Genomic DNA, 25365 nt, shown 5'->3' on the forward strand with positions numbered 1-25365 from the left:
TATCATTCTTTTTTTTATTGATTAGCCTATAGGAATTATTCAATCAAATAGCCTAATAATGATCTCAGATGTGTTTAGTCGCACAGTGCGACTAAACACATCATGAGATCATTATTATTCATTGAGACTAAATGGTCTATACATACGGATTTTGGACTGAGATAGATTACACATTGCTTCCACAAAAGACTGTAGATAGAGAGCTGTAGATAGCCTACGAAACCGCTCTTCAAAGAAATTACTGGTGTGGATAAAAGTGGTCACTTTAGACAGTCATTCGGGAACAGTAATAATATCCAACGCAGATTTGTATTTGCGGTTTCAATAAATGAGGAAATAGGCGTGACTGGCGCTGTCAGAGTTGGAGCAGTCCATATTGCACTGTGATTGGCAGTTGTTAAAAACCACGCCTCTTTTGCGGGCACGAGCTCCAGTGCACGGGCATTTTCATGTGCACGAGCTGCCAGCTAGATTAGAAAAACCTGGTTTGCGTTAACGAGTGGCAATCGACGTTCGTAGTACAAGTTAACTACAATCGAGCTGATCTGGTTTAGACAGATCAGCTCGATCTGGTTTAGCCCTTGATCTGGTTTAGACAAACCAGATCAAGGGACAGATCCTGGATCTTCTTATCCAACATTCGTAGTACAGGCCCCAGATCACTACTGGAGTTACTGTGTTATGATGATGCTTGAGCTGATCACTACTAGAGTTACTGTGTTATGATGATGCTTGAGCTGATCACTACTGGAGTTACTGTGTTATGATGATGCTTGAGCTGATCACTACTGGAGTTACTGTGTTATGATGATGCTTGAGCTGATCACTACTGGAGTTACTGTGTTATGGTGATGCTTGAGCTGATCACTACTGGAGTCACTGTGTTATGATGATGCTTGAGCTGATCACTACTGGAGTTAATACTGTGTTATGATGATGCTTGTTATTGTCGGTCTTTTGTACTGTTTGGCCCAATGCCTGCTGCAAACCAAGTTTCCTTCGGGATATCAATAAAGTTTTGAAATGGTGCATTTTTTGTGTATTTTTATCAAATGTACAGTTATGAAACATTCAGCAGCATAATTATCTGTGGCATATTGGTTAGAATGGTGATATAGCCTCTTAAAATTAGATTATTCACTAGGCAAGGATGAACACATTATTGTTCTCCTTTATTGCATCTCCATTTACTGTGGAATGGTAATAGATGCAGGTTTACTTTACTTACACTGGAGTCATATTATTACACCTTTCAAAGAAGACCAAACATCTGCATGAAGGCCTCATGGTTGAGGAGCTATCCTGATTTATTTTGGGTATGTCTGTCTAGGTGAGAGAGCACTCTACAGCACCCGGGGCAACATGCTTTGACACTTTCAAAAAATATATTAGAAAAAATATGAAGTGTAGAAGAACAGATGGACTTTTAGAAAGAAGGAATAAAACAATGCTCAGTCCTACCATCACATGTTTTAATGATCTAATACACAGTGAATATTGAACTGAAGCTTGACTTTAAAACATTATATTGTAAATCAAATCGCAATCTGTCAGAAAAAACACAATTAGATATTTTCTCCAAATTGTTCAGCCCTATACTCATGAGCTGGGACGTGTGTGTGTGTGTGTGTGTGTGTGTGTGTGTGTGTGTGTGTGTGTGTGTGTGTGTGTGTGTGTGTGTGTGTGTGTATGTGTGTATGTGTGTGTGTGTGTGTGTGTGTGTGTGTGTGTGTGTGTGTGTGTGTGTGTGTGTGTGTGGGTGTGTTTCTCCTCTCAGAAGATGAGTGTTCATGTGGAGGAAGAGGGTGGAGCAGAGCCTCCTGACAGCTGTCTGTCTGTGGAGGACTTTCCTCCACTCTTCAGTCATCAACATGGACTCTCAGACACAAAGTAAGACAACTGTTACCCTCTAAACTTCAGGAACAGAGAAAGTGGAAGCAAGCAAGCTCAAAGTCAAAATTGTGATCAATAGTGGAAAAAGGAGCTTCTTGGTTTCTTTTTAGAGAAAGATTTAATGCAGAAGTGTTGCACAGGTCACCTGCACAGAAGTGTTGGTACACAGGTCACCTGCACAGAAGTGTTGGTACACAGGTCACCTGCACAGAAGTGTTGGTACACAGGTCACCTGCACAGAAGTGTTGGTACACAGGTCACCTGCACAGAAGTGTTGGTACACAGGTCACCTGCACAGAAGTGTTGGTACACAGGTCACCTGCACAGAAGTGTTGGTACACAGGTCACCTGCACAGAAGTGTTGGTACACAGGTCACCTGCACAGAAGTGTTGGTACACAGGTCACCTGCACAGGTTTACAATACAATGTACAACTACACGGGCAAGAAAAACGCAACACGTTTCAACCTCACTGGGTCTTCGTCAGGCTGTAGCAGCTGGGCGTTGGCTAGTACCACTCCTATAATAAAGGGGTCATACGTGGCAACAGGTGAGGTGACGTGGCATACAGAAGCTGGGTCTGACGCAGCAGTGATGCAAGAATGTAGAAAGCAAGACATAGACTACCAGGTCATAGAAATATGAGTGGAAATAACAATAGGCATATGGAAATGTATATAGGAATAGGAGTGGGCTATACAGAGGTCAAAAACACTTTTTTGGTCAATTTTATTAGGTCTCAGTTTTTTTTCATTCCATTCGACCTATCTCAACATGAAATTACAAAAATTTTAGCCTGGGTTCCAAGAAAAAAGTGTGCAGGGCACAAATCCAAGATGACCACCGTTTTCCATCACATTTTTAGCCATAACTTTGTCATTTCTGGGTCTTTTTACTTGGTTTTGGTGTCTAACCCTATGTTTTGGGGGTCAAGCAATCTATTTATGCATCTAGAAATAGTTACAAACCATCAGATGTTGAGTTAATACCTTTTTTGACCAAATTTACTTATTATTTTTCCTTTTTCACCTTACTATATTTCACTATTATGTTGAATTTCAGGGGCATTGCTTAAAACATAACAGTTTTCTCCTAGATAATAAGTCCCAGGCTCTTCAAACTGCAACAGGCACAATCTGCTGCCCAATAGTATCCTGGATGTCATCAGTGCCAGGTGGTCGCTGCCAAATTGAATCTCCGGTACCAACGTGCATCATGTGATGCACACGGAAGGTTCCGTCCCCATTATCATCAAGGTAAAACCCAATATACCATATTTTGATGCCTCTCATCCCAAATGACAGCAAGTGATTGGTTGGGCTGGAACATAAGTTCTTACTGAGAGATCCCCTCTGCCTTTTTGGCTCCTCCTCCTCATATGGAAATACCACCGCTTCCTCAGCTTGGTAATCATCCCCGAGGAGCACAATTAGGATCTCAATCATCTCTTTCTCTGATAACTCTCTGGTATTGGATCTCTTGCCTCAAGTAAGTCTTGAGCTCAGGTGACTTCTTAAGGACAAGTGCCTTCACTTCAGTGAGTAGTGACAGATGTAACAGGCCCTCCATGTTCTTTGCACTTCACAAGTTTTCAACAAAATCATTGGCCCTCACTTTCTTTTGCAGATTCTCTCTCAACCTCTGTTTCTTCTTCTCTTTCTGTTTGTTACTCCATGTCACCTCCATTGCATCCTGGTGTTTAAGGACAGCAGTGGTTGACTGCTCAACTTCACTGCCATGTCTATCTGTTAGCATAAAGGTCATATTTGATCCCCTTTGCCTTGAACATCCTATTTGAGTGTTGGGCTGACTGGGCAGCAAGATATCCACACTTGGCCAAGTACCTCTCTGCATTCAGGTTGTTTGTGGGCAGGTTTTTCCGTTGGTCTGCAGTCAGTGTATAGAGAGGAGTTGCTCGTGCAGCATCAGGATCAACATCCTAATACTCATGTTTGCACTGCAATTCTGCTCCTTTCGCGGCCTGGACACACATCTCTCCAAGAAGAAGGTGATCGAGATCACTTTGTGGAGCATTGTCTTCCATTTTTACATGTGTCCACTCTACATGATAACCAAGGCTCTCAGCTGTCAGCAAGGTCACTGCAGAGCTTGGGAAGCATGTCAACCAGCAAATCCTGGCTTGCTGTCTCGACGCAGTTGAGGAAGGGCATTGTCACCCTGTACATAAAATTAGCAAGTGCTTTAAATCCTGCTATTATGAAGTCATTCTCAAGGTAAATGTTGCATGCTCGAACAAGAAGATTATTTAGCAGTGTCTCAAGTAGCTGTTTGATGTAGGGAATGCAATCATAGACTGCACCTGCCTGGTATAAAAGTCTAGTAAAACGTCTCTCTTTGTAGAGGCTAAATGACTTGTGTACCCCAGCTTCCTCTAGAATCAAGTCAAACTGTTCTTCTAGGGATGTTGTCTTCCCATCTCCCTCATGTGATTACAGTAATGTTGACTTATGACAGCGGATGGCCTATTTCACAATAAAATTCACCATACAGTATTTTGTGGTGAAATAACAGTTAATGTTGTGAGATGTTGGTAATAATTAGCAGTGTAGGGTTGCTATTAATATTATTATAGTATGTCAAATTAAATCTGTTGTGTAGCTGTTTTTTTAAATAATTTACCAATAAATATTAGGTCTACGGGCATGGTTCAAAATTGAGGTAAAGAAGGGTCAATTTGATCAAAAATATGTATTAACTCAACATCTGATGGTTTGTGACTACTTCTATATCCATAAATAGATTGCTTGACCCCCAAAACATAGGGTTAGACACCACAACCAAGTAAAAAGACCCACAAATGACAAAGTTATGGCTAAAAATGCGATTTTTCAGGGAAAACGGTGGTCATCTTGGATTTGTGCCCTGCACACTTTTTTCTTGGACCTGAAGCCAAAAATTTTGTCATTTCATGTTGAGATAGGGCAAATGGAATGCAAAAAAACTGAGACCTAAGCAAAACAAAAAATGACCCATTTATAGCCCACTCCTAATAGGAAGTACATGTCCATAGAGACACTGCATGAAATAGGTCACGCCCATCACGGGGGAAATCGCTCCGTTCACTCCCATAGACCAGCGTCATTTTCCTTGAATTAAACATAGCTAAAAGCTGTTGTGTGGTGGGCTGCGCAGACAACAAATGTAAAAAAAATAGCCAGTTAAAGTTTGTTTGTACTCCTGAGCAAAACAAGGAAGCCATTGAGAATTGGCGAGAAGAAAAATGTGGATCTAGCTGTCAAGGAAATAAGTTGGAGTGTTCATCTTTTGGTGCAACACGCAACCATGCACGCGACATAGGAGAACGCCAGGATTGGAGGGGGGGTTTCTGTTTTCCCCCGTTTTGGGCGTGGTTTCTGAATGATGACACGCTCCGCAGTGTCTCTATAGACAATAATCAATAATCAATATTCACACGCTAGGAAAAGAGAAGAACAAGTAGGCCTAAAAATAAGTATAGGGGAGAAACATATTAAAAATAGCCTATGAGAACAAAGCCTATGAGAATATGTACAAAAGATAGGTCTAATATGGCTATAGATATATGTGTAAAGGCAGGAATATATATACAATAACAATATAGCAATATACGGGAGAGACATAATGTGGCCTAACAATTTAAATGAAGTACGTCAGGTTGCATTCCTCATTGAGTCTGTGAGGAGCGACCGTGTTGAGGGTGTGTATCCAACAAAGCCCTATCATCATGATCACCGCCTCACGGGTGACGTGTGACCAGGTCTATCGCCCAGAAACGGAGATCACTGTCCTTCAGCGCACACTTAATCAAATGTTCCACCAACGGTGCCTTGGTGTCCTGCCGGCATATGGCACTTTTGTGCTCCGTTACGCGTGTGTGTAACGGTCTCGATGTTTTCCCGATGTAAAAAAGCGGGCAGGGACACTGGATGATATAAACTACTCCCCGTGACGCACAGGTGGTGAGGTGTCTGAGAGTGACTGTTTGTCTGCCTGGGATGGTGAAAGCTTTAGTTTTCAGAGTCTGAGGGCAGCAGCAACAGTGTGCGCACGGGAAGTGGGGGCAAAAAGTCTATAGTGGGTTGTGTGGCATTGGGAAAATGGGTGGTCTTGACGAAGCTGTCTCTGATGTTATGGTTACGTGAAAAGGAAATCCTGGGGGGAACAGAGAAAATGTCATGTACTTGTAAGACCCTCCAGTGCTTGAGAAGACAGCATGTTATTTTGTTGGCCAGAGGGGAGTATTGCAGGGTGGCAGTGACTCTAGGAGGGGATGGATCAGGTGTTCTGGGCTGAAGGAGTATGTCTCTGTGGGAATGGAGCGCCCTTTTTTAAGCCCGGGTGATGGGTCCATAGCCTCTGTCCTGGAACCTAATTTTCATATCAGTGGATTTAGAAATAAACTCATGCTTGTCACTGCAAATCCTGCGCAGGCGCATCTACTGAACATATAACATGACATAGGGATCAAAGTCTAAAATGTAGAATGTTCTGATGTTGATCAGATGGTGACCTCCAGTGAACTAAAGAGACTTCCTGCTCTGATTCAAACACACACACACACACACACACACACACACACACACACACACACACACACACACACACACACACACACACACACACACACACACACACACACACACACACACACACACACACACACACACACACACACACACAATTGTGAAAAGTTGAAGCTCATGTATCAAAAGCATGACTCCAAACTGATCAACTCTAAGCACAGTTCCATTGCTCTCACTCACATATCATTCTAAAGTCTAAAGCACATTTTCTCAAAACTCTCAACACAAGTTGCATCATTTAGCAGACTTATATCAGCTGGAAAACACTGGCCTTCAAAATGCAACACGCTGATGATGTATATATAGGATTTATAAAACGGCTCTCTCAAATAAAGCAATCTGATTGGTTCACAGCCATTGTATAAATCCCGTAACCCACTCCAATAACCCATGGCCATGGGTTATGAGTTGCCATGGCAACTCTCTTACTAAAAGGCTTTGGTTACCTCAAATGACAATGTAGAAAAAACAAATGGCGGAGACAGCTGTCAGATCCTTGTGAATCGATCTTCGCTTATAACTTTACTAATACTTCGCAGAAAATTATGTTTTGTACAAGAATAGACGCGGGCTAATGTCTTCTTTGCAAAAAAAAAGGCTGTTAACCCCGCATTTAACCCCGCATTTAACCCTGTAACGTTAGTTGGTGTCGGGCTTTGCAGAAAGCTCTCAGCTTCTCAGCAAGCGCTGAGAATGCAGCGCTGCGCTCGAGCTGCGTGTCGGGCTTTGCAGAAAGCCCTCAGCTTCTCAGCAAGCGCCAGGATTGGCCAATGTCAACTTCAGTCTCCAGAACGATCCAATCAAATCACCCGCACGTCTATCTTCTTGCTAGAGGTCCCGCCTTACAGTAGTGTTTCAACTGACTCTATCAGAATGCCATGCCAGTCGGACTTATAGTATTGTAACAGCCCGCTCCCGGGACCGTTAAGTGAGGAGGAGAAGAGGCAATACTTGGTACAGGCTTTATTCACGGTTCACCTCATAGCTCCTAGCTACACACACGTCCAGTCGGCTTCCTCGTATCTTCAGACTCTCCCTCCCCACGAGCCAGGAAGTGCCACAAACCCCGTCTCGTATGCTGCCTTCACGTAACGTCGTAATCCCCACAGACATGTCAACTCTGGGTCGCTACATTATTATTATTATTATTATTATATTATCATACTTGGAAACCGTTTTATAAAAGCAATATAGCACTCGAGCTGCGTGTGTTGTGGCATATATCCCGCTGCTCAGCAGTTATCCCACTCGGCCTGCGGCCTCGTGGGATAACAGCTGATCAGCGGGATATATTTGCCACAACACACTGGCTCTCATGCTATATTGCTTAAATATACGGTAGTGACCCACTCTCTGCCTCTGATTGGTTGCCTTCCATGGCAGCAGCAGAGCAATCTAGTGAGAGAGTGGTGTCTTACTGCTCTGCTGCTGCCATGGAAAGCAACCAATCAGAGGCAGAGAGTGGGTCACTACCGTAAATATCCTAAATAACATGCCGCGCAATTGCAAATGGCTGTGGTAATTTGACAGGGCACTTCAACATTTCTACAAAAAATCTCAATTGCGCACTTATTGCTGATGTGTGCTGCCGTGCCAGTGATTAACCCTTCGCGTGCCAGAGGTGGCACCCGTGCCATAGGTTGCTGACCCCTGCACTAGTATGTCTAATTTTCATTCATTCATACATTCACTATATGTCTAATCTGCCTTGGGGGGTTTATTGCACTCAGGATCCAGAAGAAGAGACCTGACTCTCCTCAACCCAGCTGTGTGTCTCTGAAGAGCGACCGCTCAAAGGATGGATGGATAGATTTTAAAGATGGACACCATTCTTCTGAAGAGAAGTAAGTTGTTCCAGTGTTACAATGTTACTGTCTCATGTTTTAACTATGACTCATGCAGAGAAGGTCTGCTGAGCATGCATGTTCTTTTTCAGCATGACTCTTCTTCACACACTGAGAGCTGTCCAGTATAACCAGTCTGTTACTGTGACACACTGAGAGCTGTCCAGTATAACCAGTCTGTTACTGTGACACACTGAGAGCTGTCCAGTATAACCAGTCTGTTACTATGTCACACTGAGAGCTGTCCAGTATAACCAGTCTGTTACTGTGACACACTGAGAGCTGTCCAGTATAACCAGTCTGTTACTGTGTCACACTGAGAGCTGTCCAGTATAACCAGTCTGTTACTATGTCACACTGAGAGCTGTCCAGTATAACCAGTCTGTTACTGTGACACACTGAGAGCTGTCCAGTATAACCAGTCTGTTACTGTGACACACTGAGAGCTGTCCAGTATAACCAGTCTGTTACTGTGACACACTGAGAGCTGTCCAGTATAACCAGTCTGTTACTGTGACACACTGAGAGCTGTCCAGTATAACCAGTCTGTTACTGTGACACACTGAGAGCTGTCCAGTATAACCAGTCTGTTACTGTGTCACACTGAGAACTGTCCAGTATAACCAGTCTGTTACTGTGTCACACTGAGAGCTGTCCAGTATAACCAGTCTGTTACTGTGTCACACTGAGAACTGTCCAGTATAACCAGTCTGTTACTGTGTCACACTGAGAGCTGTCCAGTATAACCAGTCTGTTACTGTGTCACACTGAGAGCTGTCCAGTATAACCAGTCTGTTACTGTGTCACACTGAGAGCTGTCCAGTATAACCAGTCTGTTACTGTGTCACACTGAGAGCTGTCCAGTATAACCAGTCTGTTACTGTGTCACACTGAGAGCTGTCCAGTATAACCAGTCTGTTACTGTGTCACACTGAGAGCTGTCCAGTATAACCAGTCTGTTACTGTGACACACTGAGAGCTGTCCAGTATAACCAGTCTGTTACTGTGTCACACTGAGAGCTGTCCAGTATAACCAGTCTGTTACTGTGACACACTGAGAGCTGTCCAGTATAACCAGTCTGTTACTGTGTCACACTGAGAGCTGTCCAGTATAACCAGTCTGTTACTGTGACACACTGAGAGCTGTCCAGTATAACCAGTCTGTTACTGTGACACACTGAGAGCTGTCCAGTATAACCTGTCTGTTACTGTGACACACTGAGAGCTGTCCAGTATAACCAGTCTGTTACTGTGTCACACTGAGAGCTGTCCAGTATAACCAGTCTGTTACTGTGTCACACTGAGAGCTGTCCAGTATAACCAGTCTGTTACTGTGTCACACTGAGAGCTGTCCAGTATAACCAGTCTGTTACTGTGTCACACTGAGAGCTGTCCAGTATAACCAGTCTGTTACTGTGACACACTGAGAGCTGTCCAGTATAACCAGTCTGTTACTGTGTCACACTGAGAGCTGTCCAGTATAACCAGTCTGTTACTGTGACACACTGAGAGCTGTCCAGTATAACCAGTCTGTTACTGTGACACACTGAGAGCTGTCCAGTATAACCAGTCTGTTACTGTGTCACACTGAGAGCTGTCCAGTATAACCAGTCTGTTACTATGTCACACTGAGAGCTGTCCAGTATAACCAGTCTGTTACTGTGACACACTGAGAGCTGTCCAGTATAACCAGTCTGTTACTGTGTCACACTGAGAGCTGTCCAGTATAACCAGTCTGTTACTGTGTCACACTGAGAGCTGTCCAGTATAACCAGTCTGTTACTGTGTCACACTGAGAGCTGTCCAGTATAACCAGTCTGTTACTGTGACACACTGAGAGCTGTCCAGTATAACCAGTCTGTTACTGTGTCACACTGAGAGCTGTCCAGTATAACCAGTCTGTTACTATGACACACTGAGAGCTGTCCAGTATAACCAGTCTGTTACTGTGACACACTGAGAGCTGTCCAGTATAACCAGTCTGTTACTGTGACACACTGAGAGCTGTCCAGTATAACCAGTCTGTTACTGTGACACACTGAGAGCTGTCCAGTATAACCAGTCTGTTACTGTGACACACTGAGAGCTGTCCAGTATAACCAGTCTGTTACTGTGACACACTGAGAGCTGTCCAGTATAACCAGTCTGTTACTGTGACACACTGAGAGCTGTCCAGTATAACCAGTCTGTTACTGTGTCACACTGAGAGCTGTCCAGTATAACCAGTCTGTTACTGTGTCACACTGAGAGCTGTCTAGTATAACCAGTCTGTTACTGTGACACACTGAGAGCTGTCCAGTATAACCAGTCTGTTACTGTGTCACACTGAGAGCTGTCCAGTATAACCAGTCTGTTACTGTGTCACACTGAGAGCTGTCCAGTATAACCAGTCTGTTACTGTGTCACACTGAGAGCTGTCTAGTATAACCAGTCTGTTACTGTGTCACACTGAGAGCTGTCCAGTATAACCAGTCTGTTACTGTGTCACACTGAGAGCTGTCCAGTATAACCAGTCTGTTACTGTGTCACACTGAGAGCTGTCCAGTGTTACTGTGTCACACTGAGAGCTGTCCAGTATAACCAGTCTGTTACTGTGTCACACTGAGAGCTGTCCAGTATAACCAGTCTGTTACTATGACACACTGAGAGCTGTCCAGTATAACCAGTCTGTTACTGTGTCACACTGAGAGCTGTCCAGTATAACCAGTCTGTTACTGTGACACACTGAGAGCTGTCCAGTATAACCAGTCTGTTACTGTGTCACACTGAGAGCTGTCCAGTATGCCTGTCTGTCTGTCTGTCTGTCTGTCTGCCTGCATGTCTGTCTGTCTAACCTTGTTCCTACATCAGCTCTGCTTTGTCCATCCTCTGTTTCTATCAGGATCCAGCAGGACAGAGCAGACTCCTCTGTCCAAAGCTGTGTGTCCATGGGGAGTGACTGGTCTATGGATCTTCCTTTTGTCTTCAAACATGGACACCACTCTACTGATAAAAGGTACAAACTTAAAACTGGTGAAAACAGATGTGTTTGTTGTCATGTGACTCAAAGTATCTTTGTACCACATGGTTTCTTCAGAGTCATTTTGTTATGTACAGTATGTCTAAAAAGTATTTGAATACATGACGTACTTACCTGTCAAACGATGGGAGGAGCACCTGAAGGCAGCAGGAATCTCTGTAAAGTGACCACAGCTTCATGAGTTGATAAATCTAGGAGATAATGAGGAGAATATTGGACTTTTATACCCACGAGGCATCTTGCACGCTACGTGGCTTGATTTATGTGCCCTATTGGCATGCAATGTCTCCCTCAGCCTCTCTCCCTCAGCCTCTCTCTCTCTCTCCCTCTCCCTCAGCCTCTCTCCCTCAGCCTCTCTCTCTCTCTCCCTCTCCCTCAGCCTCTCTCCCTCAGCCTCTCTCTCTCTCTCCCTCTCCCTCAGCCTCTCTCCCTCTCCTCTCTCTCCCTCAGCCTCTCTCCCTCTCTCTCTCTCTCCCTCTCCCTCAGTCTCTGTCCCTCTCCCTCAGCCTCTCTCCCTCAGCCTCTCTCTCTCTCTCCCTCAGCCTCTCTCTCTCTCTCCCTCTCCCTCAGCCTCTCTCCCTCTCCTCTCTCTCCCTCAGCCTCTCTCCCTCAGCCTCTCTCCCTCTCCTCTCTCTCTCTCTCTCTCTCTCCCTCAGTCTCTGTCCCTCTCCCTCAGCCTCTCTCCCTCTCCTCTCTCTCCCTCAGCCTCTCTCCCTCAGCCTCTCTCCCTCTCCTCTCTCTCCCTCAGCCTCTCTCCCTCTCTCCCTCATCTCTCTCCCTCTCCCATCAGTCTCTCTCGTGAGCCTCAGACTGATGACATCACTGATGTCAGTGACATCATCTTTGAACTAGCCTCAGCCTTAGGGCAATTAGGCCAATTAATCTGCCCTAATTAAAAAATCTAGCTCCATTACACCCCCTGAAAGTTTCAGCCCGATCGCACGTAAAATGGCATAGCCGTGACCAGCCAAAATTCTGCTCACACGCACGCACGCACGCACGCACGCACGCACGCACGCACACACACACACGCACGCACGCACGCACACACACACACACACACACACACACACACACACTTCTCCTTCTTATTATAGAAATAGAAACTGGCCAATGTGGAGCTCCCCTGAGAATACCTTCAAGGCTTTATTCTGTTTACATTCATACTGCCATTAGGAACTCTGAAGTGATGTAAGCATGCTAACCGCTACTAGTAGCCTTACAGCAAATAAAGTGAGAGTTCACAGGGCATTGTCTAACAGTTAGTTAGCTAATGTTAGCTTGCTAAAAAAAAACGAAGTTTTGATATTGCCTCAGGACATTTCTAGAAGTTACTGTAGACCAATCAATGCATTACGTCTGGACGACTAAATAAAATAATAATTATTAGTATTATTAGTACCTACCTACCTACCTACCTACATACTGTACCTACCTACCTACCTACCTACCTACCTACCTAATGGTTCCTCTTGTGCTGGGAAAGTAGCCTCCCTACCCTGAAGTAGGAGCAAAGAAAGTCCCTTAAAATGGCTTTCTAAGAATTACGATCGTTCCCAGTTCTTTCTGTGACACAATCAAAAGGGGGGAGTTCCTCCAACTGTTTTTAGAACTATGAAGAAGTTCCTCCAGTCCGGAAGCACCTATAACATCATTGTTGCATGTGTGTGTGTGTGTGTGTGTGTGTGTGTGTGTGTGTGTGTGTGTGTGTGTGTGTGTGTGTGTGTGTGTGTGTGTGTGTGTGTGTGTGTGTGTGTGTGTGATAGAGAGAGAGATATGATATGATGGTATAACCTACTATCTGATGTTTTGTTCCCCCAGAGTTTACCAGCAGAGGTCAGAGGTTCCCAGTGGTCAGTCGGCCCAGGAGCCTCAACCAGACCTGGACTCCATCTTTATGGTGTGGAAATGAACAAAAACACCTTTGACTTCACCAACGAGTCAAATACAAAACAAAGATGTCTCCATGCTGCAGGCTTTCAGTATGATGGATATGATGTTCGTTTAATAACGTTGAATTCATATGATTCTGTTCCAGCTGGTTGAGGAGAAGATCATCACCTTTGTGAAGGAGGAGCTGAGAAGGATCCAGAGGTTTCTGAGTCCAGATGAGCCAGAATGCTCAGAGAGTCAGAGGGAGGATGAGGAGGTGGTGGATGGTGAGGAGGAAGAGCAGAGGAGGAGCAGCAGAGAGGATTTTCTAAACATCACACTGTTCTTCCTGAGGAGCATGAAGCAGGAGGAGCTGGCTGACTCTCTGCAGCGCAGTAAGAGGCTTTCAACAGCTTTAACATGATGGAGATGGGACAGGGTGGAAAATGAGAGATGGATTTAAATAAACAGGTTCTCATTACCAGTGCGTCAAAATACGTCAATTTGTCACACGCCCCTCGATGTCATTATTGCCGAGGTGAAATGCTACCTTTAACGTCATATTTGGGTGTGTACAGAGCCAAGCCCTGACTCTCTTCCTGCTTATTTGGTCGAGGAGGTCAGCCTCCCAGCACTTCTCCCTACAGCGTGACTTTGACCTACTTAAGCCTCAGACTGTTATTACATTCAAGACCACTGGGGGTGACCACGAGGTGACCTCCAGACGGTCCGGTGGTCCTTCTTCTGCATATTATGATGTGAAGGTAGGCTACAAGGTTCAAGTTCAAGGTTCAAGGATATTTATTGTCATTCCAAAACATGAAACATGAGAGGGAACGAAATATGAACTCAAGGTCCTGGTGGATAGATCAACTAGAATACCTAGGATATCATAAATCATAGAATATCATAAAAACAACTGAGTACTAAGAAAGAAAAACAATATAAAAACATAAATTAGAGAAATCATAAAAACAACATAATACCTGATGTAAGAGCAAGGAAAACAGTTTAAAGTGCATGTTTCGCTCAACACGGAGCCACTTAAAGTTCATTTTGTTTCGCTCACAGCTGGTGGCATTAAAGTGCGAGGAGTGTGGCAGCATTCATTACAGGAGCAGCAGATTTTAAATATATACATATATAGATATAATACATACTATGTACTATATATATAAAAAAATATATATATGTGTATATAATTAGATACGTAAAAAAAGTAATAATAAGGTAAACGTTATTAGAAATAGCAGCAGTATATTGCACGAGCAGCATTTTGATATATACATATATAGATATAATACATGCTATGTACTATATATAAAAGATATTAATATATATGTATATAATTAGATACGAGAAAACTAAAGAATATAACGTTAGAGTGATTATGCATTGTTCATAATTCTCACAGCCACCGGGAAGAAGCTGTTCTTGAGCCTGGTGGTTCTGGCTTTGATGCTGCGTAGCCTCCTACCAGAGGGGAGAGGGGCAAACAGTCCATTGGCAGGGTAGGTGCAGTCCTTCATGATTTTCGCAGCTTTACTCTTTCGCAGCTGTACTCTTTCTCATTCACAATAACGACGTCAAGGGGCCGTGACAAATCAGCACATTTTGATGTACTGGGAGTGAGAGCGGGTTGATTTGAATATATATATCTAAATATTTATCAAACGAGACCAAATCAGTTCAAGATTAACTCATTCTCTGCCATAGACGCAAGCTCTTCATCAGTCTGATGAAGAGCTTGATGCTCGAAATGTCACTTTCATCTTTTGCTGCTAATAAATCACTGTAAACGGAGCCCTGCAGTGTGCGAGCTGTTTTTATTCATTTTTTGAACATATACATTTACCAGGAAATGTTCACTCTTTGATGTTATTTGTCGTTTGTTCTTTCAGAAACTCTTTCTGCCATCTGCCAACATGAACTCAAATGTAATCTGAAGGAGAGGTTTCAGCGTGTGTTTGAAGGGATTGCTAAAGCAGGAAACCCAACTCCTCTGAATCAGATGTACACAGAGCATTACCTCACAGAGGGAGGGAGTGGAGAGGTCAATGATGAACATGAGGTCAGACAGATTGAAGCAGCATCCAGGAAACCAGCGAGACCAGAAACACCAATCAAATGTAAAGACATCTTCAAACCCTTACCTGGAAGAGACAAACCAACCAGAACATTGATGACAAAGGGAGTGGCTGGCATTGGGAAAACAGTCTTAACACAAAAGTTCACTCTGGACTGGGCTGAAGACAAAGCCAACCAGGATATACAGTTCACATTTCCATTCACTTTCCGAGAGCTGAATCTGCTGAAAGGGAAAAAGTACAGCTTGGTGGAACTTCTTCATCGCTTCTTCCCTGAGACCAAAAAAGCAGGAATTTGCAGGTTTGACAAGTACCAGGTTGTGTTCATCTTTGACGGTCTGGATGAGTGTCGACTTCATCTAGATTTCAAGAACTACGAGATCCTGACTGATGTTACAGAGTCAGCATCAGTGGAGGTGCTGCTGACAAACCTCATCAGGGGGAAACTGCTCCCCAAAGCTCGCCTATGGATGACCACACGACCTGCAGCAGCCAATCAGATCCCTGCTGAGTGCGTTGACATGGTGACAGAGGTGAGAGGGTTTACTGACCCACAGAAGGAAGAGTACTTCAAGAAAAGATTCAGAGATGAGAAGCAGGCCAGCAGAATCATCTCCCACATCAAGACTTCACGAAGCCTCCACATCATGTGCCATATCCCAATCTTCTGCTGGATCACTGCTAATGTTCTGGAGTCTTTGTTGGAAACCAGTAAGAGAGAAGACCTGCCCAAGACCCTGACTGAGATGTACATCCACTTCCTGGTTGTTCAGTCCAAACTACAGAACGTCAAGTATCATGGGGGAACTGAGGCAGCTCCACACTGGACGACAGAGAGCAGGGAGATGATTCTCTCTCTGGGAAAACTGGCTTTTGAGCAGCTGGAGAAAGGCAACCTGATCTTCTATGAAGCCGACCTGACAGAGTGTGGCATTGATATCACAGCAGCTTCAGTGTACTCAGGAGTGTTCACACAGATCTTTAAAGAGGAGTGTGGGCTGTACCAGGACCAGGTCTTCTGCTTTGTCCATCTGAGCATTCAGGAGTTTCTGGCTGCAGTTTATGTCATGGTCTCATTCATCGACTCTGGTGTCAATCAGCTGTCAGAACCACAATCAACCTCCAGAGACCAATCTCAGGTAATTCACCTCTGCCAGAGTGCTGTGGACAAGGCCTTACAGAGCCCAAATGGACACCTGGACTTGTTCCTCCGCTTCCTCCTGGGTCTTTCACTGCAGCCCAATCAGAGACTCCTGCAAGGTCTGCTGACAGAGACAGCACGTAGCTCACGGACCAATCTGGAAACACTCTGGTACATCGAGGAGAAGATCAGGTACATTCCTTCTGCAGAGAGAAGCATCAATCTGTTCCACTGCCTGAATGAACTGAATGACCATTCTCTAGTGGAGCAGATCCAACAGTACCTGAGATCAGGAAGTCTCTCCACAAATATACTTTCCTCTGCTCAGTGGTCGGCTCTGGTCTTCATCTTACTGTCATCAGAAGAAGACTTGGAGGTGTTTGACCTGAAGAAATACTCTGCTTCAGAGGAGGCTCTTCTGAAGCTGCTGCCAGTGGTCAAAGCCTCCAATATATCTGTGTAAGTGCATAGCAAACTGGATAGATGCAATATATGATGTGATAATATATTAATCTGTGATATATGATGTGATCTTTAAAACAGGATAGAAAAATACATATTTTAATGTTCTTGTTTGTCTTCATCACTAATTCCTCTTCAGGCTGAGTGGCTGTCAGCTGTCAGAGAGAAGCTGTGAAGCTCTGGCCTCAGTTCTCAGCTCCCAGTCCTCTAGTCTGAAAGAGCTGGACCTGAGTAACAACGACTTGCATGATCCAGCCGTGAAGCTTCTCTCTGCTGGACTGGAGAGTCCACACTGCAGACTGGAAACTCTCAGGTCAGGATAACTGTTCAACAGACACATTAAATTCTGCATTAGCCTATATGCACATTAATGTCTGTGAAAATACCTGAGCGAATGTTATTGACTTTAAAAATCCATAGGCTATAGTAAGTTAGGCCTCCAGCTGTTTCAAGCAGTCTCACATAGATAGACAGAGATGCCGTCATCGCTCCACAGACAGACAGACAGACAGACAGACAGACAGACAGGCAGACAGACAGACAGACAGACAGACAGACAGACAGACAAACAGACAGACAGACAAACAGACAGACAGACAGACAGACAGACAGACAGACAGACAGACAGACAGACACTGCAATCTCGCCATACAGACAGACATGCACCAGGTATCACTGCTGTATCTCGTTGGCTCATTTTTGGCAGTTTGTAAGCAAAAAAGAAAATAGAATTACTGTAGTTTAACTCATTGAATGCCATGGACGTCCTTCGACGTCCAATTAAATAGTGACGTAGAATGCCACGGACGTCCTTCGACGTCCAATGCGTTTTTTGACGGTGGGACGTCGATCAAAGCCTTCCGCAGCTCCTGTACAACTATAGTAGCTATTGGAGGTGTATAACCTATTTTACGGACTCATTAGGTGGCGACAGTGCTTGCTCGGTGCAGTCCAGATTAGAGACAGGTCCGAGAAACAGCCTAAAAGCCGTGGATCAAAGACAACCCGATGCATGCTCCCAGAGCCATTTGCTCTGTCGCGGGAGCTGACATTGGCTCCGAACAGGAGTCAATCCGCGCTCACAACTGAGCCCCTCTGTCCCTGTCTGTCTGTCTGTCTGTCTGTATAGTTTCTCCAACCGATTAGCAGCCAGGAAAGCAGCCCCTGACGCCAAACCATTCAGCAATCCGGGTTGGCTCTTCCCTGCTGTGGCGCTGAGAGCCGACAGCAGCACACAAACGCAGCACTCCGAAAATATAATGGTTGCGTGAGGCTGTGTGCAGTGTGGGGAGGAGTTTACGGGGGGAGGGGGGGAGGGGGGTGGTGCACGCAGGGCATCACACAACAACTACGTCACTACATCAGAAAATATTATCTTCAGACTCAGTGAATGTGCTTGAAATGCTGCATTTCACAAAAGGCGGATTATCTCAGCTAATAATTTGAAAAGCCTGAAAACGCTGAAAACAACCTATCTTCTCCGGCTCATAACTAAAGAACGGAAAATGGTATCAATAAACTTTTTTTTGCTGATGATACAATAGAGCCAGCTCGTTCTTGTGCGTGTTCGGTGTTTACATAGTAATATCACACAATATTCTGTGGGCCTCGAGAAATCACTGAAAACGCTCTGAAAACTCTGGCACTGGGAGCATCCGTTCTCCAAAAGTGGCTGGCACTGAATGAGTTAAAAAGAAATCCATTGTTCTCAGGTGTGACAAGGCCCAAAATGATCACTGTAAGCAGAGTATTGATCACTATAAGCAAGGTATTTAAACAGCATGTGTATAGGAATGATTCTGGACCAAGCTTTTTGATCAATATAAGCAGTTGATCACTATAACCGTGATCACTATAAGCAGATTCCACTGTAGTGAGTTTTCATTGAGAGTTGGGATCTCTCGTTCACAAAACCTGTGCAAAAGCTCACAACACTCAAGAATAAACAATCAATAAATGATTATTGCTGGGTGATGTTGCTGAAAATGTTATACACTTTTCATATGATCACATATAATTTTATCACAATATAAGTGTATGTAAAATCACTATTCTGTCAAATGTTTTAAAGGGTTAATGTTTATCCTGAATATAAGTTTAAATATATCAGTAAACCTTAAACACGTCTTTATTGCTAGAATAAAAGTAAAAACACTAGATGTTCCTCAGTAGAGCTCAGAATTCCACCAACTCTCTGCAGCTGTCAGCATATCCAGATGTCAGATTTCTATCAAAAGTTAATTTGGAGGTTGTACTGGTCAGCCTCCAGGTGTGAATGTGTGTGTGTGTGTGTGTGTGTGTGTGTGTGTGTGTGTGTGTGTTGTGTGTGTGTGTGTGTGTGTGTGTGTGTGTGTGTGTGTGTGTGTGTAGGTGTGTGTGTGTGTGTGTGCGCGCGCGCGCGCGCGCGGTGTGTGTGTGTGTGTGTGTGTGTGTGAGAATGTGTGTGTGTGTGTGTGTGTGTGTGTGTATTGGAAAGCAACGCTCCTGTTTTCAGTAAGTGAATCAAAGTAAAACGACAGTGGAGGAAGTGATGAAATGTTGATGTCAATCGTCATGACAGCAAAGACGAGGAAAACAGTATAAACTATAAATGCAACTGTGTGTGTGTGTGTGTGTGTGTGCGCGTGTGTGTGCGTGCTCATGCAGTCTGTCAGGCTGTCTGCTCACAGAGGAAGGCTGTGCTTCTCTGGCCTCAGCTCTGAGCTCCAACCCCTCCCATCTGAGAGAGCTGGACCTGAGCTACAATCATCCAGGAGCCTCAGGAGAGAAGCTGCTGTCTGGTGGACAGTGGAGACTCAGGTATGGAGAGGCAACGTCTGCTAGAAGGCTGAGAGTCACACACATGTTCTCTGTCACACTGCAAAGCTCATGCAGGAATACAGTTCAATGGAGGATATGAGATCCTTCATAATGAAGGTTATTAATAAATGTGCATGTTGTTTCCATCATCAAAGAGAATCTGCTGATCTGACTTTGTTTATTCCTCCAGTGTGGACCATGGTGGAGTGCAGTGGCTGAAACCAGGAGGTCTGAGGAAATGTAAGTGTGTATTTAGTTTGATTCATGAAAACAAAGCAACACATTCAACTAGTGAGATAGAAAGTCCATCTATGGCACAGTCTGTGACGTCCATTCATTCTGATCCTACTGTGAATCAGGGTGATGGCTGACATCATGCCTTTTAATCAACATATTTGAAAAGGAGGTGAAATGACTGAGGCAAAGTGTGCTGTGGTCTGACCAGTCCATCTCAGATGAGCTCGGGCACGTTTCTGGATGTGGTTGATATATGGCTTCACTTTGCATGGTAGAGTCTTAACTTACATTAAGATGCAGCGAGGAACTGTGTTAACTGACTGCTTTTCCCAAGTGTTCCAGAGACCATGTGGGAATATCCATGACAGAATAATGTTGGTTTTTAATGCAGTGTCGCCTGAGGGATCAAAGGTCACGGGCATTCAGGGCTCTATTCTCCCACAGGCCATCGGCGCTATTACGGGCCTTAACCGCAAAAAAACGTGCCTTGCGCCTGTTTCGGCAAGATAGCAATAGGCTTTAGGCTGCCAAATGCGCTTTAGGCCGAATGGGCGTGGCGCAGTCCCAAAGTGGGCGTGTCGGCGCTAAATACCAGCCTAGTGATATCTTGGGACCTGGCGTACATTTAGCGCTTTGCGCTTTTGAAAAGCAGGCCTATTCTGTGCCTTCACTGCCTCTTCTCTGTCACCCTTCTCTCTCTCTCTCTCTGAGTTCCCAGCATGCATTGTGTTTCTCCATTTCGCTACTAAATAGCAACCAAATGAGCCAAAATAGATATAAAAGGTAGTTCTAAATTAATGTGTAATGGTAACACAGCCTGCCATTGTCAACATTTCAATATTGGACCAAATAAAACATCGAAATGAAAACACCACCCTATGTGAAACATATATGTCCTCCTGGGCCTATATATACCCCTTGTCGAGTTAACGTGATTTAGAGAAGTAACAGCGGAACGCGCTTCGGAACGCGCTTCTAATGGCATCTGCTATACTGTGATGTCCCTCCAATAACTTGGCCCTATTTCACATTTAGTTTTACAATAAAAACACATTTATGCAATGACTTGACATAATGTAGGCTATATTTATGTGCATCATCCTTCCTGCAGCAGGCGAGAGAAAATGATATCTTTCTGGACAAACTTTCACCAATCTAATAGGCTATATTTTTCTAGCTGATGCATAGAACATTATTTTCACTTTGATATTGCTATAGTGTAGCGTATTTACATGCTTGCAGTATTTAAACTGCAGTTAGATTGGTTTGAGAAGCATCATAATATGGAATAATAGCCGATATATGGAGACAGACGGGATGAAGGGAGGTGGGGGGGGGATCAGAGGCTTGGGTTTCATCTGGTTTTGCGGGACCAGTGGAATTGGAGCTAAAAAGGCAAGCGTGCCATTCGTTTATTGCACTTATCCAATGAGCATGACAGTGCATAATTTTACGCCTAAAAGGCGTGGTTGTAATGCTTTGGGCTGCATCTAGCGCCAGCACGACGATATCAAGTGCGCCTGTCCACGCCCACTGCTTTGATCTGCGCCTGCCGCTCGGCCTAGAAACTGCGCCGATGCAACGATAGGGCCCCATATGTTGGTTTCAGCAGAGATTTCTCCAGATTCTGACCTGACCTCCTACTTCCTGCTTCAGCACTGTACCAGAGATTTTCATCTGCCATTTATTTTCCCATAGACATTTCGTAAAATGCTTATAAAAATAGTTTGACTTTGTCAAACCAAATGGTTCAGCTATATTTAGAAACAGGAGAGACCACATAACATTTCACTCGGACCAAAACGTAAAAATAAATTGCGGATTTAAAGAAAATATTTTTTCTGTGTAGTTTTTTAAAGTTCTGGTCAGAGTGAAATGTTCTATGGTCTCTCTCGATTCTAAATATAGCTGAACCGTTTGGTTTGATGAAGTTAAACTATTTTTATAAGCATTTTATGAAATGTCTATGGGAAAATAAATGGCGGATAAAAATCTCTGGTACAGTGCTGAAGCAGGAAGTAGGCGGTCACTTTGCCTCTCTAGTAACCTGTTTACCTGTGGAATGTTCCAAACAGGTGTTTTTGAGCATTCCTCAACTTTCCCAGTCTTTTGTTGCCTCTGTTCCAACTTTTGTGAAAGGTGTTGCTGGCATCAAATTCAGAATATGAACATTGTATGATGTGAAACACAATATTGAGCCAGGCTGGACTGGAAGTTGATCAGGTAAAACATTCAATATATTTCTACTGTATTCAATTGAATATAGGTGGAAAATGATTTGCAAATGATCACATTCTGTTTTTATTTAAGTTCTACACAGCATCCCAACTTTTTCTGAATTGGGGTTGTAATTTCAAATACATTTGTCATTCTGAAATGTCCCATTGTTTGTGTTCAAGGATTTTTTTTGTCTAAATGTGAACACAAATAAAGGTAATTAAAATGTGTCTCAAGGGTGTGGAGTGTGACTTTAAGAATAAAATACATGTGTTTTCTACAGGGGAGTGGTGCTGGCCCAAACAGTCAAAGTTAAAAAACAAAGGGATTTATTATTAAAATACAAGTTAAAAACGTGCCTATTTAAAAGAGTCCAGCGTCCATAAGAGTTTAATGTCCAGTGTCCACTGCAGCCAAGAGTAGTGACTGTTTTGTCTCCAACAGCAGGCTGTCTTTCTGCCTCCTGGCGCCTCCAAGTGGCAAAGAAGTGCATTACAGAACAGACTTTAATGTCTTGCTTTCTCAGTGTATGGAGTTCATATGGAGTAGGGTAGAATAACCAGCTAAATGTAACACTGATTTAGGGAGGAGCCAAATTAAATTCATTATATAAATGCATTGCAACCTAAATCAAACCAACAGGATGCAAACAAAGCAAAAAGCCAAATGAAAGAATCAACAGTCATTAAAGTCGAGCTGAACCCAATAATGACTTTTCTTTTCTTTTAGCTCAAATACCTGGGTATGCAGTGCACCTATTTAATAATGTATGCAAAACATATCACAACAATCTAATTTCTTTAGTTTTTCACACCTTTTCACATCAAAAGTTCGTTTTTCAAGATTTCATTGATAACAGTAATGTACAGTTTGCTGACCTCACCTAGTACTATCAAATTTCTACCCCATTTCAACCAATCATATCATGACATGCAGCTGTCAATCAAATCTTCATTTCAGGATAATTTTCTCTTCCAAATGAAGTAGAAAATGGTGCCTAGTGCCTGACTGTCATCTGGCAGAATTCCTATCCCATCAACTAACTACTAACTTGGCCAATTGTTAGAAACATGAACAACAAACAAAAACTATAATCTCTAAGAATGCAAAGAAATGTAACTGGCTCGTTAAAACGCGCATTCCAGGGATATTGTATTTACAGAAATAGCGTAAAAGGTGCGCGCTTGAGACCGTTTGAGAGCGTGGTAGTCAGGGGTCGCCCCTCGGAGATTCCAGGCGGGCGGGCAGCACCCATGCATCGGATTGTCCGCTCCCTCCGCACGAAGCAGCTGGCTCCACACACAAGAATCAAAATAATAGGGTTTTTATTTTCCTTTCCCCCAAAGTATTTAAGAAAAAGGCCCCAAACCATAAAACAAAATAACCTGACAGTTCGGCCGAAATAAACAAAAGGGAGAGGGTTCTGGGCTGGCCCATATAGGGCCGTCGAAGCCAGCCCCTCTCCTTAAACTAACAATTGAAAAACGTTCAAAGAATAATTTAGATTAACTAAACTAAAACTAAGAACGAAAAACAACTACCAAAACTGCCAGGTTAAACTAAAACAATAAAGCCTGGCACCTATTGTGCCAGGACCTAATAAAGGAAAGAAATGGGCAACAAAGTAAGAAACCAAACTGCAGGTGCTGCTGGGCTGGATTCAGGATGTAGACTAACTGTGTCCCAGCAGCAAGCCAGCTTATATACCTGCAGGCAGAGCTGCATCAGCAATCAGCTGAGTGTCTGCAGGTGTTCAGCCTGAGGTAAGGAGGAGCAGAGGAGATCAATTAAGCAGCTGTACTCACACAGGATGTAAACACATGAATGTGCCTTAATACATAGCATGTGAGTTCTTTATGGACTGTCCATGGCCACACGCAACACAAAGCCCAATCCAGTCCCCAGAATTGTCAAATAAAATCATGGACATGATACTATGACCCGCCTCTCAACCTGTCATCTTAGACAAACAGTCTGAAACAGACTCATTATGGAGCCACACACACACACACACACGCACACGCACACACACAGATGAATCAACATGAATCAAACTAAGAGTGAAGCCACTTCGGTAACACTTTACAATAACGTACACAAATCCTATAGTAGTTACTGATAAACTAACCATTAACTAATCGCCAGTTAATCATTCGCTAATGAAAAATTTGGCATTAGTTTATCACTAGTTAATCATAGTTAATGAGTAGGTAGTCATTAGTTAATGATTAGTATCTAATTTCCTGAGTAGAGTAGTTAATCAGTACCTAATGATTACTAAATTTCAGCTCGTGAATAGAGTAGTTAATCATTACTTAATGATTCCAAAATGTCAGTGCGTGAATGTAGTGCATCATACTCAGTAGTTTATGAATACTGAATCATTACCTGTCCATTAGTTACTCTTTTCGCACCCTAATATAAAGTGAAAGATATCCTTATCAAATAAACACTCCCTCCAGGTGAGATTCGAACTCTGAACCCCAAGATTGTTAAATTGTAAGTCTGGTTCTCTACCATCTGAGCTAACCAGCCTGTTACTTGGTAGAGCCATACTATAGGTCTGTAGAGTCAGAGACTAAGTATTATGTCCTATCCACATACTACTTTCTGTTCAAGTACTTATAGTTTTTAAGATATATTCCACCCAAATACTACCTTCTCTCCAAATACTTATAGTTTTAAAGGTATATTCCATCCAAATACTACTTCATGTCCAAGTACTTAGGTATGTTTCAGCCAAATACTACTTATGTCTAAGTACTTGTAAGTACTTGGACAGAAAGTAGTATTTGGGTGGAATATACCTTTAAACTATAATACTTGGTCTCAGGCTCTACATTCAATAGTATGGCTCAAACAAGCAACAGGCTGGTTAGCTCAGATGGTAGAGAACCAGACTTACAATTTAACAATCTTGGGGTTCAGGGTTCGAATCTCACCTGGAGGGAGTGTTTATTTGATAAGGATATCTTTCACTTTATATTAGGGTGCGAAAAGAGTAACTAATGGACAGGTAATGATTCAGTATTCATAAACCACTGAGTATGATGCACCACTTTACAATAGGGTACACAAAAAGATTAACTAATGATTAACTAATGATTAACTAATACATTCACGCACTGACATTTTGGAATCATTAAGTAATGATTAACTACTCTATTCACGAGCTGAAATTTAGTAATCATTAGGTACTGATTAACTACTC

General features: G+C 43.4%; 1 protein-coding gene across 1 annotated transcript in view; it reads left to right on the forward strand.

The window, feature by feature from the left end:
- Positions 1 to 25365, forward strand: part of LOC310795136 (NLR family CARD domain-containing protein 3-like) — a 34088-nt gene that overhangs the window by 5267 nt on the left and 3456 nt on the right. Inside the window, exons 2-10 of the mRNA XM_083657178.1 lie at positions 1778 to 1890; positions 8207 to 8320; positions 11202 to 11315; positions 13161 to 13239; positions 13378 to 13606; positions 15113 to 16898; positions 17041 to 17214; positions 19548 to 19700; positions 19891 to 19940. Coding sequence (XP_083513304.1) covers positions 1781 to 1890; positions 8207 to 8320; positions 11202 to 11315; positions 13161 to 13239; positions 13378 to 13606; positions 15113 to 16898; positions 17041 to 17214; positions 19548 to 19700; positions 19891 to 19940 — 2809 coding nt within the window. The 5' untranslated portion in view covers positions 1778 to 1780. The remainder of the gene's footprint in view (positions 1 to 1777; positions 1891 to 8206; positions 8321 to 11201; positions 11316 to 13160; positions 13240 to 13377; positions 13607 to 15112; positions 16899 to 17040; positions 17215 to 19547; positions 19701 to 19890; positions 19941 to 25365) is intronic.

This window comes from Poromitra crassiceps (genome assembly GCF_964638095.1).
Source record: "Poromitra crassiceps genome assembly, chromosome: 20".
Lineage (NCBI taxonomy): Eukaryota > Metazoa > Chordata > Actinopteri > Beryciformes > Melamphaidae > Poromitra > Poromitra crassiceps.